The sequence below is a fragment of the Dama dama genome, chromosome 5, assembly GCF_033118175.1.
Source record: "Dama dama isolate Ldn47 chromosome 5, ASM3311817v1, whole genome shotgun sequence".
Lineage (NCBI taxonomy): Eukaryota > Metazoa > Chordata > Mammalia > Artiodactyla > Cervidae > Dama > Dama dama.
Window position 1 is genome coordinate 12,364,103 of NC_083685.1, and position 19,419 is coordinate 12,383,521.

Genomic DNA, 19,419 nt, shown 5'->3' on the forward strand with positions numbered 1-19,419 from the left:
AGGATAAAACTCTAGAAACATAATCACCAGATCAAAAGGTATGAACGTTTTCATACTGTGCTGCCTGGCATGGCAGCCACCGCCACATGTGACTATTTCAAATTGAGAGGAGAAACATTTGCTATTTAAGGGTCAACTAAACAACACTGAGATGCAGTTCCTCAGGTGCACTGGCTGTGTTTCAAGGGCTCACTGGCCACACGGTCACCAGAGTGGACGCATCTCCACGGTTGCAGAGAGTTCTACAGGACCGTGCTGCCCTCAGAATGCACCACACATTCACAGCGTGGGCTGGTGCACTAACACAAGCTTGGCGCTGATGATGGGACTGGGCCTCCTCCTGACCTGGCACTACCTTCCTTCTTTCATCCCCCTCTTTCTAGCCCTTTCTCTCCTCACACTCGAGACTTCTCAAGACTGCTCAGTGACGCACGTTATCCCAAAGGGCAGACGAGAGAAGGGCCCATTTTTAAAGACTTCATGAATATAACTCAAAGCTGCTCTGTGCTCATTTTAACGTTTTGTGTAAACTTTGCATTCTATTCCAGAACAGGGCTGTAAATTTATGCAAAACATAAATAAATTAAAAAAAAAAATTCATCTTGCCAGTCCCGTGGGAGTCCTCCAAGGGAGCAGTATCTCTTTAGAGGGCTGGACGATAGCTTAAGAATTAGCAGGTGCTGGTGCTTTTTCCCATTCTTGCTTTGACTGCTAGGGAGTTCAGACCTGAGTACCCCTTTACTTAAGGACTCCCCAGTATGGGAACTGTAGTATAATTTTCTTCCAATTGACAGTTTTCTTACATTTCTGCAGTGACTGAACTGAGGTCTTACTCCTTTCGCAAGTGGGTGAGGAATCTACTTGTAAGTAGAGAAAAAAAGACAAGGTCCCTTTACAGATTCCTAGGCAAGCTGCTGACACTTTGAAGCTCCTTCAGCTCTCAGAGATTCCTTTTCCCAAAAAAAGGAAGAAACTGCACATCTATTCCTTCCAATGAGTGAAGGTCTGGGCTGTGACAAAGGCCAGTGGGGTCTGATTGCAGAGTCCACACTCTGGCTGAAAGTGCTCTGCAGAAGCTCACGTGGGACACGCCCGGTGGGATGGTGTTAAAGGCTAAGCTGGGGGAGCCACCACCCCGAGATGTTCCTGAGCTTTCTGATGCTGGACAGGACTGTCTCTTTCTCTAAGCCTGCTTTTCTGGCCAGAGGACAAGGCCTGTCACAGGGGACCGGCACACAATAAGAGTCGCTCAGGCCAGCAGCCAGGACGCCCTGTGAACTAAGGTTTCTATCAGCGCACAGTGATAACTGATATCTGCAATGATGAACCAGGGTCCTACAGGCCCCAGTCATCAAACATTCAATTACACTCCACAGAGTTCCAACATGATTCTATTCTAATTCCTTGGAAATTGGCCATCTATGCTATCAGTGGTAACTCTCCATTTACCTGAACGATGGGAGTGCCAGGCAGCCTTGTTGGGTTGGAGGAAGTTATACATTAGTCTGTAAAGGACAACGCAGCAGGCTGTTGGTGGGGAGGAAATTCAGCCTGGGCTGGGGAGTCAGAAATGGCTTTGCCACCTCCCCGCTCTGTGACTATCTCTACTCTAAACTCCACTTTCCTCATCTGTAAGATGGGCTGCATGATTCCCACAGAGTAAAGCCACGACATAGGACATTGAGAAGAACAAGGCAGAGCTATAGGCAGGGAGTAAGCTGGAAAGATCACCAAGATACATTTTCAGGAGAGAAAAACTCTTCATGACACATGAAACACGGTGCTGTTTTGGTCTAAATGGACCAATGCAATTGTGTATGCTGTCTTTAGGTTCACACATATATAGAATGCACGAGAAAAGACTTAGAAGCAGGGGTGGGGTGGGGGTGGGTGGGTGGCCAAATGGATCATGTAGATTTCTCTGGGGTGGCAGTGGTTAAACACTTTGGCTTTCAAGCTTTCAACAAGGGAAAAATATTTCTGTTTTAGTTGTGCAACTAATTTTTTTAAGGAAAAAAATTAAAAAGGGAGAGCACGTATATGAGTGCATGGAACCGACGGTTTCAGGGAAGGTATTCAATTAAGGATGAACAATTACTTAGGGTGAACTAAGTAAAAATGTTGTTTTTGCCAGTCAAAACTGACCTATTGGCATGCTCATAGAGTTTAACCTTATATCTGCAGGCTAAGGCATACCCCCAGTCCTGCCAGATGGTCAGAGGTGGCTAGAAGGAGGAAGAGAATGAAAACAAACCACACCAAACCAATTCAGTGGAAGGACTGATGCCGAAGCTGAAACGCCAATACTCTGGCCACCTGATGCGAAGGGCTGACTCATCAGAAAAGACCCTGATGCTGGGAAAGATTGAGGGCAGGAGGACAAGGGGATGACAGAGGATGAGATGGTTGGCTGGCATCACTGACTCAACAGACATGACTTTAAGCAAACTCCGGGAGGTAGTGAAGGACAGGGAAGCCTGGCCTGCTGCAGTCCATGGGGTCGCAAAGAGTCGGACACGACTTAGTGACTGAACAGTGACACCACCACCACCAAACCACACACACAGAATGCTGGGCCCTGGGTTCACATACCTTTGCTGCAGTATGCTGTGTCTGCCTGTCCCAGGGCAGGGGAAGCCCAGCAAATCCCCGCGGGGCAGCGGCCCCCTCACTGTGCTGCTGTGGGAGCTCTGGGAACTCCACAACCAGGGGAAGCGTGTGCAACTCCAAGGCTGAGGGTGTCAAGGCCATCCTGTGCACAAGTCAGGTGGCCAAGGCCACGCCCTCTCCCCCACCCCGGAATTGAGGCCTTGGGTACTGGCCTTCGCCAAAAACCCTGTGAGGCACATGGACACTCAAGTGAATTCATTTCCTTGTAAAGACTTTTATGTTTTGGATGCTTCACGATACCCCTTTGAGATGACTGTGGGCCGCCCAGGGTTCATCCAAAATCTGAGTTGGGAAGTCAATGTTCTGAAATGCATTTTACAAGTGAGCAGAGGTGGAGCGAGGGGAGGTAGAAAGGGAAACCTAGCCATCGAGGACACCAATCCCACACATACAATGCCTGAAGAGTTGAAACGAAACGGAAGCCTGGGGCTGGCACAGCCTTTCCGGTTAAATTATAATAAAACAATCTCCTTTCTTTATCGAGCTGTGACTTGTACCGAACAGTAGGCCACAGCTTCCCAAACGTTCTTGGTTCATGCCTGGTGTCCTTGACACTTCAGTAATTTCCTCATGGCTTTCCTAGGTCAAAAGAGACACTTAATAGTTTGGTTATAACAGCTTGGGCTTCCGCGATGGCTCAATAGGTAAAGAATCTGCCTGCAATGCAGAAGACAGAGGAGACGCGGGTTCGATCCCTGGGTCGGGAAGATCCCCTGGAGGAGGAAATGGCAGCCCACTCCAGTATTTTTGCGTGGGAAATCCCATGGACAGAGGAGCCTGGCGGGCTACAGTCCACGGGGTCACAGAGAGTCGGACACAACTGAGCACTAGGACGTTATAACAGCTTTAGTCTAAACCATTCACGTGCCTCTGCTTAGTCACTCAGTCGTGTCCGACTCTTTCTGACCCCATGGACTGTGCCTGCCAGGCTCCTCTGTCCATGGGATTTCCCATGCAAAAATACTGGAGTGGGTTGCCATTTCCTTCTCCAGGGGATCTTCCCAACCCAGGGATTGAACCCAGGTCTCTCACATTGTAGGTGGATAATTTACTGTCTGAGCTACCAGAGAAGCCCATAAACCATTAATAGGTATAAACAACTGAAGTTGCAGGTGGCGCCATGACTGATGATGTCACTGTGTTTCTCTTGAAAAACCCACAGTGCACCTGTGAGTTCACTGAGGCACCCCAAGGTGCCTTGGTGCACAGTTTGGGAAGCATGTCACTTTCACTTTTATCCCCTCCTTGAGTCCTCCCAATAATCCTGACAGGAATGTACTAGTAATCATTTTACAGATGCAGACACTGAGATGTGGGTTATTTAAATGACCTGTCCAAGTCTGACAGCTGGTGATGAAGGGGCCAACAGTGAAACTGCAATCTGATGGACTCCCAGGGTTGCCACGTACAGTGGTACAGGTTGAGTACTGCACAACTCTGGAGACGCCACAGACTACAGTGCTGGTGCTCTGAATTATGAAGCTAATGGGTGGTGATGGATTTAGCACAAAGCCTCCAGCTCTGACAACCCCTGCACTGAGCAGCTTCTTGCTTTAACATCTATGATTGTCTTGGCCCCCATCTTTTCCCAGCAAATTAAGAGCAGGGAGGACAAGCTACAGAGCTCCAAAAGCTTCACTGAACTCTGCATAACCAAGTGAGTGATTCCTACTGCATGAATTGCATGAAAAAAATGGTAGCATTTCAACCAAAAGCGGGCTCGCTAGAGAAAAAGATCTACAGGTCTAAGCGGACCCCACAAGTGCCTCGGACCTGAAGTTTGTACTATGGTAAGAGCCTACTTAATAGGACTGAGCTTCTCATTGTAAGGTCTGCTGCCTCTCAGTTCGACCTGGGGACATATACGAGGGTAGGGGCAGGGAGGTGGTGAAGATTAGCTACTTCTGTAGCATAATGAAAATTTTTTCTGTTTGTATTTAGAGAATGTAATTTGTTTTGAATTAATTTTTATTGGGGCACAGTTGCTTTACAATGTTCTGTTCATCTCCGCTGTACAGCAAAGTGAACCAGTGATGTTTACACATATCCCCTCTTCCTTGGATTTCCTTCCCATCTCGGTCACCACCCAGCGTGGAGCAGAGTTCCCTGTGCTGTACGGCAGGTTCTCAGCAGTCATCCATTTCATACGTATGTATCTATGTCAATCCCAACCTCCCAATCCACCCCACTCTGTAATTTTTAATATATGCATACATGTGTGCATTGCAACGGTGCTAATGGAGAGTCCTGGTACAAGAATGCTAACCTCAAAAGACCTGTACCAGGGTAGACAGCACTTGGGTAAGAGCAGACGCTGTTTCGTGCTGAACTTATCTTTACATGCCCAACTTGCAACAAGAGAACGATCAGCCGGAAGGACACTTCTCTGTCCTCAAGTTGACAAGAAACTGGTTGTCCTATTCACTGATATTTTCAGTGACACTATAATGCTAACTTTTATTCTTAAGTAATGGAGATGGCTTTACAGAACCACTGAGCAGCGCTGCCTTAAAAGGGACGTCTGACGACTGGCTGAGATTCTGGTAAGAGAGATCTGATTATGCTGCACTGGCAAAAAAAATCCTTCCCCTCCTGCCCATACTTACTTATGCAAACAAGCATCCTGTGCATTAGTATGACTGACAGAAAAGTAGGGACACCGATTACAGATCTGGACCTGCGGCTATATCTTCCTAATATTAAAACCCACATTCTGAATTTGGTTTCCACAAAACAACATCATCCATCACACTGAAAAAAAATGTTGTTAATTTGAACGTTATTGATTTTGAATTCTGTTTGTATTTAATGTAAAAATGTGTTTGGTTATATGCTCCTAAGAGAACTGTTAAGTGTTGTCGGTTGATGCTAGGTTTTACATTTGTACACAGTTGAGTAACATCATTATAAAAATATTTGCATCATTGCTATGTGGGGAAGGGCCATAGGATTTTTCTTTTAAAAGGAGGGCAGTTTATATATTTCTCAAGTTTGAGAAACATGGCCATGGCCTGTGATCTTACAAAATGCTCCTTTAGAATGTAAAACCTTTCTGGAGACCTTCGTGCTGTTAAGCTCCCTCACTTCTGAGCATCCTTGGGGAGGAGCAGAAAGATAAGGTACGTCTTCTAAGAGCATGTGGCTAGTTAGCAGGAGGGCTGGGAGTAAGCAGTGCCCTCCCAGTGTGTGCTGTGGGAGTTCTGGGTACCAGATACAGCATTCTCTGGACTGTAGAAGGGCCAAGCGCTTCACCAATAGCATTGACCTTGTCCTTATGGCAAACTGGAAACAGCTGTTAGTCCTGCCATTCTACAGAGATGAACGGACTTCCCTGGAGGCTCAGCAGTAAAGAATCCACCTGCAATGCGGGAGACAATGCAAGAGATGTGGGTTCAATCCATGGGTTAGGAAGATCCCCTGGAGGAAGGCGTGGCAACCCACTCCAGTATTCTTGCCTGGAGAATCCCATAGACAGAGGAGCCTGGTGGGCTACAGCCCATAGGGTCGCAAGAGAGTTGGACGCAACTGAAGCAACTTTGCACACACCCACGGACAGAGATGAACACTGAGCCCTAGAGAAGCTGAGTCACCAGACCAACCATGTGTATGACCTGCCCTCTGCCCTGAGGTTCTGTTAGGTAGTTAGAACAGGGAAAAGGAGTTCAAAATGGCGGTGGCTAAAAGACAAGGAAGGGAAAAGCCCGCGAAAATACAACAGAGGAAGGTCAAAGGAAGGTCCAAGGACTGGAGTGAGGACTTCAGGTAGAACAGTGCTCCTACCTAAGCCCGATTTGCATAGGACAGGCCTGGGGGGGAAAAAAAAAACATAAAAAGAGGAGCCAAAGGGCTCTCTCTTTCTCCCCTATGCCTGCGTGTGCGCTCTCTCTCTCTCTCCTGCATGATGGGGTACTCTCCTCTTCGCGTCTTTGGATCGACGTGCCCTCACGCCTTGAAGATGGATTTTCCTGCTATCTTCTAAATAAAATAGAGCTGTAACACGGAGCTGTAACACTGATTTGTCTAAGAGCTGTAACACAGTCCATTCGAGACCTGAGAGCTATAACATGGTCTGTCCAAGACCCGAGAGCTGTGACCCGCCGGGGGGCTTGAATGTCCGTCACTCCAAATCTTTGTTGTGGCGAGACAAAGAACCGAGGAGCATACACTCGCCTGACAGTTCTAATGGAGTGAACCCTGTATCCACTTCTCCCTAAACCAAGATAGTCCCTTCTCTTCCGGGAGTTCATGTTGGTTTCTGTAACCTAGCACCTGGCACAGTCCCTGCCTCATGAGAGACGCTTTGTAAATATTTGCTAAACCCACGAGGTATTTCTTAACTAAAAAGCAGTGTGGCAGGACTCCCTTTCCATGGAAAGCTCTGAGACGGGAGAGGATTCAGAAGCTGCTCTTACTCTGAGGCGTCCCAAGATTTCCTGGGGCTCCCTCCCTGCTGCCGTTCACCGCCAGGGTTCAGGAGCCACAGAGCACAATTACCCGTGGCAACAATAAGCCGACTGCTGCCCTCCTGCAAACCCAAACAAAGCGCCGAGACCTTGTAACTGAAAAGGCACTGAACGTGGAGTGAGGAGGTGGGGGCAGGCTGCTGCAGTGGGCGGGAGCCAGTGCACAAAGCCTCCTCCCCACCCCCCCCCACCTCGGAACCGCATGGTTCTCCCCAGGATGCCCCATTCCACTGTCTGGGCTCCGTTACCCTACTCTGGAAAGAGTCTGGGCATGGAGCGATAGGAAATAGCAGCTGCGCTGGAAGACCAGATCTACAGAATCGCAAGGGAAGGTAAAGAACAACCACAAGAAGAGACAGCCTCTCAACTTCTCAGCTCATTCTTATTTTTTTAGAGAGGAGAGTGAAGTAGGCTTTCATACAGGTCGGGGTTTGGAACCGCACCACCACTCAGTCTGGCAGATGGAAATGTAAGAGCTCTAGCGACGGGTGATAACTACCATATTCTTCGGCAGATACCTGCAGCTTGCCTACCACAGACGCCACGCCCGAGTCCGTGGCAGACATCACTAGTCAATTACAGTGCTGTTTCCTGCAGAGCCCAGGCAGCCTCACAATCCTCTGAGATCGAACTCCAGCAGCCACGACCAACGGGTTTGTGCTGGCTCGAGAGAGGAGGAAGCCCTCTGCTCTGGCTGGTCTCGCCCAACCCCATCACTGAGTCACTCAATAAACAGACTCTCCAAGAAGTCACCAAGTGCCCAAGGTTACGCAGCGGGTGCAGGCAGAGCTGAGCCAGAATTCTCCCGACTCCCTGGCCGGGCGTTCTCACTTGGAAAATCACACTGGCTCCTTTCCAAGCTCACAGCCGACTTCTGATGACTGGGGGACAAGGGCGGTGTGGAAAAGGAGAACTCAGGTGACCCGAGCACCGCTTGTGGGCAAGCGCCGCAGTCACTTTTACAGCCTCTGACCGCCCCTGAGTAGACGTATTATTGGTAGAGGGGGAGCAGGGTCGTTAAAAAAAAAAAACAAACAGAAGCAGAGTCTGGCGTGGATTTTCTGCAAAGCAGGCCTCTGAAATGAAGCGAGTATCATCCAGCTCACATGTCAACCAGATCCCTTGAGGCTCCCCGCCTAGCCTGCATGACTGACGCCCTGGAGATGGGTCTGCAGATGGACAAGAGCCTGAGGAACTTACCTGCTGGTTCCCTAGCTCTCCAAAAAAGGTGCAGAACACTTAACCTGTTCACTCACACTGCAAACAACCGAAGCTTACTATTTTTCCATAACCAAATTTATGCATAAACCTGGTGCATTTACGCAAATTTATGCATAAATCTGGTGGCTCAGATGACAAAGAACCCACCTACAATACATGAGACCTGGGTTCGATTCCTGGGCTGGGAAGATCCCCTGGAAAAGAGCATGGCCACCCACTCATGTTTTCTTGCCTGGAGAATCTCATGGACAGAGGAGCCTGGCGGCCTACAGTCCATAGGGTCACAGAGAGTCGGACATGACTGAAGTGACTTAGCACATCACAAAGGACTTCCCAGGTGGTCCAGGGGCGGATACTCCGTGCTCCCAGTGCTCCCAAACACCAGTCTGGCATGTGTCCATGTGTGTGAATATTCTGTTCTGTGCAATTTTATCACACGTAGACTCGTGTGCCCACACAAGACACAGAACGGGCCCATCACAGAATCCTTCCCTTCTCGCCTACCCAATCCCAGGCAACCAGCCATCTGCTCTCCACCTCTGTCATCCTGTCCTTTGAAGAATGTTACAGCAATGGAATCAAGCAGTATGTAACCTCTGGGGATAAGCTTTTCCACTCAGTGTAATTCTCTAGAGATTCATCTGGGTTGCTGCCTGTGTCAATAGTCTATTTACTTGGTTTTGGCTGCTCTGGGTCTTCAATGCTGCACGGGATTTTCTCGAGATGCGGTGTGCGGGCTTCTCATTGCGGTGGCTTCTGTTGCAGAACACGAGCTCTAGGGCATGCGGGCTTCAGAAGCTGCGGCTCCTGGGCTCCAGTAGCTGTGGCGCACGGGCTTAGCTGCTCCACCGCATGTGCCATCTTCCCGGACTAGGGATCGAACCCGTGTCTCCTGTATTAGCAGGCAGATTCTTTACCACTGAGTTATCAGAGAAGCCCCATCTGTTCTTTTAAAAAAAAATTCACTAACTAATTAATCTGGGGGCGGTGGCGGCACTGGGTCTTCGTAGCCGTGCACAGGCTCTCTCCAGCTCTGGGGACTGGGGGCCACTCTCAAGTCGTGGTGTGTGGGCTTCTCACTGTGGTGGCTTCTCTTGGTGCGGAGCACGGGCTCTAGAGCTCGGGAGCAGCTGCCCAGAGGCATGTGGAATCCTCCCGAACCAAAGACTGAACTCGTGTCCCCTGCCTTGGCAGGCAGATTCTTAACCACTGGGACCCCAGGGTGTCTTGGTTTGCTTCTTTTTATTGTTGAGTCATAGTCCACCATCCAAATGCATCGAAGTTTAACCACGTGCCCACTGAAGGACATTATGAATGAAACTGGTATGAACTTGTGTGTGCCTCTTCCTCTCTTCCAACAGCTTATCAAGATGCAATTCACATACCATACAATTCGCCCAAAGTGTACAATTCCACAGCTTTTAGTGTGTTCAGAGTTGTGTGACCATCACCGCAGCCATTTTAGAAAATTTCATCAGCTTTCACATCCCTTAGCCGTCACCCACAATCTCTGCCCCATCCCTAAACAACCATTAATTTACTTCCTTTCTCCGTTTGCCTCTTCTGGATGTTGCATATAAATGAAATCATGTGATACGGGGTCTTTCGTGCCTGGCTTCTTTCACTTAACATATTGTTTTTGAGGTTCACCCATGGTGTAGCAGCCAACAGTACTTCATTCCTATTTATGGTAGAGTAACATTTCAGCATGGAGACAGACTACATTTGGTTTATCCACTCATCGGTGGTTAGACATGTGTAAACTTTTTTTCTTTTTTGGCAGTGCTGCATGGCTTGCGGGATTTTAGTTCTCTGATCAGGGACTGAACCCGGGCCCTCGGCAGTGAAAGTGAGAATTTGTAAGCAGTGGACTATCACGGGAGTCTTGCATATAGGTTTCTGTATGAACACATATTTCCATTTCTCTGGTACAGATGCTCAAGAGTGCAGTTGCTGAGTCGCGTGATAAGTGTCTGTTTCATTTGTCTAAAACTGTCCACACACTTTTCTAGGATAGCTGGACCATTTTACATCTCACCAGCAATGTGTGAGTGATTCAGTTTCTCTGCATCCTCGTTGGCCTTTTGTGTTACTCTTATTTTGTTCTTTTAGCCATGCTGACAGGTGTGTGTATTTGCTTGGTTTTCCCCTGAGCAGAAATAAGATGCCCAGTAACATCTGCTGAGAGTCTTGCCCTGCGGTCTCCTCTATCGGCTATAGCTTGGTTAGTTCATGCTTTTCCTTTCTAAACCAAGGGGCCCTCGTGTTAAAAGCTGGATCTGAGATGCGGTCACCCCATAGGCTGGGCTGGGTGGGACCTCTGGGATTGGACCATGTAAGGCCATTGAGCTGTCTTTTACAGCTGGTTGGTGGAGTCCACTCAGAACTCTGGATCTCTTTCAAAATAAAAAGAGGTCAGAGAAGGACTCCTGCATTCTGTCTTTGGGACAGTCTCTTAGTGGAAGAACAGATTCCTTTGTATTTTTGTTGTTGTTGTTACTGCCTTGAAACTGTAATCACCTTCCCAGGTGGGGCCATCATGTCCTTTGAATGTAGTGATCCCAGGGACAGAAGCAGGCTCTCTGAACGAAATGGGCACAGTACCCAGCTTGCAGTGAGCACATTGTATACTGGCCCTGACAAGCATCACGGACATGGAAAATCACGGGCATAGTATAAAGACTTAATAGACATAAGCTACATAGACATACGGGGGCTTCCCTGGTGGCTCAGTGGTAAAGAACCCACCTGCCAATGCAGGAGATGAGGGTTTAATCTCTGGGTCAGGAAGATCCCCTGGAGAAGGAAATGGTAACTCACTGCAGTATTCCTCCCTGGGAAATCCCACGGACAGAGGAGCCTGGCGGGCCGTGGCCCATGGGGTTGCAAAGAGTTGGACACGACTGAGCGAATGAGACGAGCACATGAGACAAGGCGCGTCTCTGTGTCCTGACTCTGTAACGGGAAAGGTGGCAGGGAAAGAGAGGGACTGGGAGCACGGATCCGACTCTGCCACTTGCTTGGGGTTTTACGGCCGCGTGGCCATCTGCCTCATCAGCGGCCGTTCCCCAGGCTTGTGGGGGGAGGAACAGATGAAATCGTGAGCACAAAGGCACTTCAGGCCCCGGCAGGGCCTGCTGGTAAAGGCTGTGCGAACACCCGCCTGTTGTCAACAGCCCTCCCTCTCACGGCAGAGAGTACGCCTGTGAGGGATATTGACACAGCGATGCCCCTGCTACAGCTGACATCACACAGCTAACGGGCGGCCCCAAACCCCCAAACACATGCAGCGAGTGGACAGGTCAGCTGAGCAGTGCTCTCTGGCCCCTGTTACGTGTGCTGTATCACGGGAAGTGGTGGGTGTGCAGAGTGGGGCTCATCCTCCCTTGGACCGCCCTGCCCCTGGATCATCCAGTTGGTTGCTTAGGACCTAAATACAGGGGTCATCCTTAACTCCCGTTTGCATTGCAGTCCTCATTAAAGCCGTCAGCAGGACTCTGAAAATGCACCCCCATACACACCTGGCACCAGCCACTGTCACCTCGAGCCAAGGGGACTACAGAAACCTCTCTCGTCTCTTTACAAGATCGCTCACAGATATAAGTCAGATCCCATCACTCCCTCTGCTCAGAACCTCCAGCTGCTGAGGAATAAAACACACAGACCCTAAGAGCATGGAGGCAGAGAACAGCCGAGGCCGTCACGAGGAACAAAGACACTGCAGAGCAGGCTATTACAAAGCCACAGTAATTAAGACTGGGGGTATTGGCACAAGGGGAGACAAATAGACCCGTGGAACAGATTAGAGTCCAGAAACAGACCCTCGCATATGTGGTCACCTGATTTATGACAAAATCAATACTGCAGAGCAGAGGGGAAAGAATGGCCTTTGCAATAAATGATGCTGGGCCGACTGAATATCCATGTGGGGGAAAAAAATGTCCCTTGATCTCTACCTCACGCCATACACAAAAATCAATTCCAGATGGATTGCATAACTACGAAGGGTCAAAGATTTCAGACGAAAACATAGGAGACTGTCTTCGTGAGCTTGGAGGAGGCACCGATTTCTTAAACCGGACCCAGAAAGTTCTAACCAAGAAGGGGAAGAAATGACAAATTGACAATGTTTAAAATTAAGAAACTCAGTTCATCCAGGGACACCGCTAAGCTACCCACAGAATGGGCATGCAATCCTACATCCACCAAAGGACGCAAACACAGAATATGCATAGTCATGTAAAAAATAAGAAAATTAATAATAAAAAAAATTAGACAATCCAATTTAAAAAAAATGAGCAAAAGATTTGAATAGACATTCCACAAGAGTATATTCAAGCTGGAGTTCCAATACTTTGGCCACCTGATGTGAAGAGCTGACTCACTGGAAAAGACTCTGATGCTGGCAAAGATTGAAGGCAGGAGGAGAAGGGGGCGACAGAGGATGAGATGGTTGGATGGTGTCACCGAGTCAAGGGACATGAGTTTGAGCAAACTTTGGGAGATGGTGAAGGACAGGGAAGCCTGGTGTACTGTAGTCCATGGGGTCACAGAATCAGACGTGACTTAGTGACTGAACAACAACATATTCAAATCACCATAAAAGTATGAAAAGGGATTTGACTTCCTTAGCCATCAGGGAAGCACAAATTAAAATCACATGATGCTGCTACTATATACTCACCAGATATGCCTAAAAAGAGAAAGATAGACAATACCAAGTGTTGACGAGGTCAGTGGGCAATTGGAAGTGGAATTGATTTGGAAACCATCTGAGTAATGTTTACTGAAGCTGACACAGGCTCACCCATGACCCAGCAATTCCACTCCTATGGGTACACCCTACAGAAAATCATGCACATGGCTACAGACATACACAAGAATGTTCCCAGGAGCATTTGTTAGTCAAAAAAGACAAAACATCGCAGACTACACAGTCATTGAGTCCAAATGTCCCACTCTGGTGGGGATGCTGCTAGTTCGGGAGGCCGTGTATATAGGTGGGGCCAGAGGTACGTGGGAAACGTCTAAACCTTCCTCTCGATTTGGCTGTAAACCAAGAACTGCTCATAAAAAAATAGTCCTATAACAAAGCAAGCACACAACAAACCAAAAAAATCAGCGAAGTTGGAGGAGCAGAAATACCCTGATGAAAAAACGGCGTGGGCGTGGTTTGCAGAAATGGACACTGCAATTCCCTGACCTGAGACCTCACATCCTGTCTTCAGAGGGATCAGCGGGGCTCTAGCATTACCTGTCACATTTGTCTTTTTCATAAAAGGGGGAAGAAAAAACTACTTTCCGTGTATAATTAAAACTAGAAGACAGAAACAAAGCCCCTTAGGGATGCCCCATCTCCCCACAGGCCCCACGATCTCCTTTAGCCCGGGGGTCAGCAAACTGTCCCCATGAAGGGCCGGACTGTCAGCAGTCCATAACCTTGTAGATCTTGTCTTGGTTATAACCACCTGACTCTGACGCTGCTGCAGCAGAGAGCAGCTGCGGACAACGCGATGAACGAGCATGGCCGGTCTGATCAATGGATGCAGAGCCTTCTTTTTAGGGTGGCTCTGTGGGGGTGGCACTTGGCAGGAGACGACAGGGGTGGGTGGAGGGTGGACCTCGGGACAGCTGTGCCCTCCTAAACCCACCCCCTTCAGAACCTGGCTGAGGGCTTTCTCTGCCCCCCGCCTTCAGGACTGGTCCAGGCTGGCTCTCTTGAACAGCCTGAGCTGTTTTTTGCAGGGCTTCCCCCTGGTGAAGGGGAAGTGGCCTCAGGCGTCTTCCCGGGCCTCTGTGAAGAGCAGATGACAGGGCTCGAAGCTTCTGGAAAAGTACTGTGGACCACCAGGAGTTAAACCGGCAGTGACCCCGCCCTTGGGCAAGGGGAGACGAGGGTGGGGGGGAGCACGAGAGAGGAACTCGGCGGGCCAGCTGTGTTCCGCCTTTCCTCCACAGCCCCGGTCGCGGTCACCACGTCACTGTGAGAGGAAATGAGGAGGAGAGGGGGCCGGGGACGGATGGACGCCATCCACAAAGCGGGCATAACGGGTGCGCCAGGGATGGGAGATGCAAGCCGACTAATTAAGGCCTCCAGACACCTGTTGTGAGCTCACCCATTCTCACCCCTGGCAGGTGGTTCGCATCTCTAAGGAAGGGGGAAAAAACATTCAGATAAAAAAGCGTCCATCTGCAGCCCGGTGCCGAAGGCCCAGCCTGCCTGAGGTGGCTGCGTTTCTGCCACCTGACATCCTGACCTCAGGGGAGGTGAGGGAGGGGGCGTCTAGAGCGAGAGCCACCGGCTGGGCTGCTGCAGAGCTGTGTGACCCTGGGCAAACTCCTTAACCTCTCTGTGTCTCCTGCCCCACCTCTATCAGACCCCAGAGAGGAAGGCTTTGCGGTTAAATCCAGGTGCTCAGCACACATTTACTGGGAACCATCTATGCACCAGGGGCCTGTGGCCTCCACAGTGAACGACGGACCAACCCCAGAGCCAGCCCAGAGAGCAGCGGGGATGCCCATTTGACAGGAGACAAGGGTTCGATCCCTGGTCCAGGAGTGACTCGCATGCCATGGAGCAACGAAGCCCACGGGCCACAACTATCGACCCGGTGCGCTAGAGCCCAGAAATCGCAACTACTGAGGTCACATGGCCTAGAGTGCGTGCTCCACAACAAGAGAAGTCACCACAGTGAGAAGCCTGCACACCGCAACTCGAGAAGAGCCTCTGGCTCTCCACAATCAGAGAAAAGCCTGTGTGGCAATGAAGACCCAGCACAGTCAAAAATAAAATAAATAAAAAATTTTAAAAATGGACATACTGCAGAAAACTTCTAAGGATCCGGCACTGCTGCCAGAGATACAGGCTCGGTCTTGAGTCAGCCCTGCCCTGGGTTCCCAGCCTGAAGCCACCGGCTTTGTGCTGTTTAATAACCACAGTGAACGCTGATTAACTACCCGCTTCGTACCCGGCGCTGTATTAAGTGCCCCACATGCATAATCTCACTTAATCCTTTTAACAGCCCTTGAGGCAGCCACGTGGTGAGGGAGCCGGGTGCGAGCCCGAGCCGCCTTGACGACCCGGTGGTAGGACTCTGGGCTCCGGAGCTGGTTTCTTTACTGGAGATGACAAGCACTCTGCAGGGCTGTAAAGAGCCAAAGCACTTCAGCCCACGGTGCCTGGCACAGAGGTCGGGCTACAAAAGTCTGCTTTGTGATAGGGATAAACACTAGTGATTATTACTGTGGCATAGTTATCACAATTTGCAGCACACGTTACCAGCAGTATGAAGACTACTGTTTTATGCTGAGAAAACAGGTACAGAAGGGGAAGCAGAGAGGGGACTGGCATCTTCCTCCACTGCGACTCCATTCACTCTTTAAAAAAATTTCTTGTTTTGATGTGAACCATTTTTAAAATCTCTATTGAACTTATTACAATATTGCTTCTGCTGTTTATGTTCTGGTTTTTAGGCCTTGAGGTGTGTGGGATCTCAGCTCCCAGATTGAACCACAGCCCCCTGCAATGGAAGGCGAAGTCTTAACCACTGGACCACCAGGGAGGTCCCACCTCCCTGACTTTTCTAAAGGGCGAGCCTTGAATTGGCCCAGAGGACAATCCTGTGGAGGCGTGGATCTGTGGGGTCTTTGGGCACCCGTCAGGCTGGGTTTTAGAGGCTGGGGTCTGGGGCAGTGAAGCCCAGATGGAAGGCTGGTGGCCTCCAGGAAAGGCTCAGGCCAACACTGCCTCAGCCGAGAAGCTGCTGCCCCCAGCTCACGGGCAGGGGCCTGGGGAGGGCAGGGGAGCTGCAGCTTCTCAGCAGGTGGTCTCCAGAAGCAGACTGCACTCTCCCACGGCCCTGCACTCCAGCTTGCACCCCCTGAGTGCGTCATTGTCTGTCACTGTCACTTTCCTCCCTGGCCCTTCATGAACAGGAGCCTGTCTCTCCTGACAAGGCTCTGTGCCCAGCACCTCGAGCAGTGCCTGGTACAAACGGCACACCCTCGTGGGTGGTGGCTCTACTGAAACGATCTGGAGGAAGGTAACTTCTTCAAGACCCAACAGAAGCATTAACAGGCCAGGCCCAGAGAGGTGTGGTTCCAAGCCAGGGCTCTGGGTCAGACCAAGGACACCCCACTTCCAGCTCAGCTGTGTGGTCCTGGGCTGGAAACCTCGTCTCTCCAGGTCTCCAGGGTCCCTCTGGGTACAGAAGGGATAACAGCATCCCTCCTTTGCAGCGCTGCTCTGCTGCTTAAAAAAAAAGATACAGCACAGGAAAGCATGGTGCGGAACCCAACACGCGGAGAGCTGTGATCACGCCTGGTAGGATAAGCCCACGAAACTTAACCAGCAAAATGAACTGGACTGGTTCCCCTGAACCTTGACATCTTCCCCTGCCTCTGACCCTTGCGGGCTGCTGGCTTTGTCTGAAACGGTCTGGTTTCCTGGCCCAGCGTGTCTCTCTGAGAAGACTCACAGCGACCCCTGCTGCCTCTGCTCAGAATGGTCTCAAACTCCCGGGCAGGACACCCAACAAAGCCAGGCTCCGAGAAGGCGCTGGGTTTTCAGGGGCCAGTGAAAACTACCACCTGGGACGGCAGGAAGAAGAGACGCCACGCGTAACGATGTTCGGGCAGGGACACTAATTCCCTGTCTTCTCAAAACAAACATAAAATGCGAGACCAGACAGCGCTTTTCCTTCTCCATCTCGGTCTTTTGTTTCCCTGGATCAGTGTCATTCTCAGACTGCAGAACCAAGCGAAGCTGTCATTTCGGCGAGATGTGACTCTCGATCCACACGTGCAATCCTGGTTTGATCTGGCAGTTCTTAAACTGGACTCCTCAAAAAGCAGGAGCTCATTGAAACCAGCAGCCCCGAGAGGCTCAGGGTACATACCTTCTTGGGATGGCAAGCTCACTCCTTTTGACTCGCCTCCCCAGATATCGGGAGATGGAAAACAGCACCCCTATTGTGACTCCACCTTACCAGGTTTTAACACCACACGGGGGATCCAGGAATTACACAGCTAAGACCCTACCACTCAGAAACCGACAGGGCCAGCACCTTCGCATAGGCACCGTGCTGACCACATCTGTTAACGAACGGCACGCCAGTGTGTGATTTAGATCGTGGGAAGGAGGACAGGAGTTTTTTAAAGGAAATCCCTCAAGTGGCTTCCCATTCTTTACACCACTGAGTAAGAGCAAAGAGGGTAGATTTCACACAACGATGATACATCCTTTCTAGTCTCCAAAATCTAGGACTTCTACCTTCCGCCCACAGCTTACCTGGCAAGAAGCTAATAGGTAACCTTAACGGGGACTGAGCTCTCCCGATCCTTGTGCCAGAACTGGACAAATGTGGGATCGACAAACAAGGTCTAATACACAGAATCCTAAATGCCCCACCCCACCCCCCATGTGCATGCCAAGGACCTACAGGTTCCCAGGACACTCCAAGTTTGCAGCCAGGCTTCCACAGTCTGCTAGGCTGGTGCCAAAGTCATCTGCCCTTAGGTTCTGAGAGCTTGGCGGCTGCTTCTCTGTGCTACGTGCACACACCTGGAGAGCATGCTTGCTTTAAACGTTTCCCTTAGGCCCTCTCCCTAAACACACTTCATCCAGGGCTTGGTACTGGGTGATAGCTAACTTACCTGAACCAGCTGGTGCAATGTACCAGCACAGGGTTGCAAACCTCTGGCCCCAGGCTCTATCTGGCCCACGCATAGACTCTGTCCCACATGAACTGTTTTTAGAAAGTGAATTAGTTGTCAACTTATTCCCTCTGAAGAATCCAGATTGCCAGTTTCTCTTTCAAAACCTAAGAGAAGAACCTAAGACACCTAGATTTCCGCTGGCCCTCCGGCCCGTCAGTCCCCACCTGGCCAGCTCTCCCAGGCTGTTTCCTGCCCGGCCTGAGAGACCTCTGAGTTTCGATTCCTGTGTTAGCAGCTGCCGATGGACTACATAATGTAGGTATGCGATCTCCCCTCATTTCAAAAGAGGATTTCCACAGACAGCAATGTAGACCAGGGGTCCCCAACCCCGGCAGGATATCGGAATCTCCTGGGGCATTCTGATCCCAAGACCAATGTCTGGGCTCCACCCCCAGTGAAAGGAATGTAACTTTCTGGGGGTGGAGTCTGAGCAAAGGTGCATTTATCAAAGTCACCAGGTGATTCGCATGTGCAGAGACGGCAGTGGATTGCTGGCTTAAACCAAAGAGTAACTTGGGTGGCAGGACTTCAGGCCCATCAAGGGAGGACCTGGGGTTCAGTCCACCTGGTTCCTGCCCCTCCTGTAGGTCACCAGTGGGAATAGAGAAAAACTGATCATCCCATTTGCACACCTTTCTGCCCAGTGCTCTGAGACAGCAGTGTCTGAGATTAAGGGAGACACATCATTGGCGGCGAGAACATGATCTTTGAGAGGCCACTGTGATGGCCTTCGGTGCACCATCGGCTCCCACCCAGCACAGCCTCGCCTCTTACCTGAAGAGTTCTCGGATCTCGCGGCTGTCAGCCTGGAAGGGGATGTTCCGCACAAGGATCTTGGAGGTTGTCTGCTTTCTGGGCACTTGTTTCTTCCGGGTCGATGTCAGGGCTGGCCTGGAGGGTCAGGGGAAGGCTTTGGGTTATTTGGGACCTCGGCATAGCTGTTGCCCTCTGCTGACTCCACCACCAAGCCCCGCCACCAGCACTGATGCTTTCATCCCCTGCTCAGGTGAGGGACTCAGAGAGTCAGTGTGGATGCGGCTGAGAGGAAGGGGAAGGGAAGGAGGACTCCCCTGGGTGGCACACAGTCCAATTCTTGTCTCCTCACTGCAGCTGTGGATGTCCAGGTGACACATCCTACCCAGGGGGTGTCTGCTGCCCTTCATCTGGGACTAGCAGGCACTTGAGAAAAGAACCCCGATGGGGGCAGCGGGGGGCAATTTCTCCCCAAACCCAGTCTCCTCTGTATCTTTGCAGGTGTCCCAAGAGACTCTGGCTGCTCCTCAGGTCTTGCTGGAGACGTTTCATCACTGACCGGAAGCACAGCATACAGGGGCCTGGTGGTGGTGCT

The 19,419-nt window shown here is 50.4% G+C and overlaps 1 protein-coding gene across 2 annotated transcripts in view; it reads right to left on the reverse strand.

Moving 5' to 3' along the window:
• Nucleotides 1–19,419, reverse strand: part of RBM19 (RNA binding motif protein 19) — a 118,652-nt gene that overhangs the window by 61,967 nt on the left and 37,266 nt on the right. Inside the window, exons 21-22 of one of the 2 annotated variants that reach the window (XM_061141853.1) lie at nucleotides 18,846–18,962; nucleotides 4,621–6,028 (exon numbers count right to left, since the gene is read on the reverse strand). In XM_061141853.1, the coding sequence (XP_060997836.1) occupies nucleotides 6,010–6,028; nucleotides 18,846–18,962 (136 nt within the window). In that variant the 3' untranslated portion in view covers nucleotides 4,621–6,009. Of the gene's footprint in view, nucleotides 1–4,620; nucleotides 6,029–18,845; nucleotides 18,963–19,419 lie in introns of those variants that run through there. The other variant, XM_061141852.1, reaches the window with a different exon arrangement.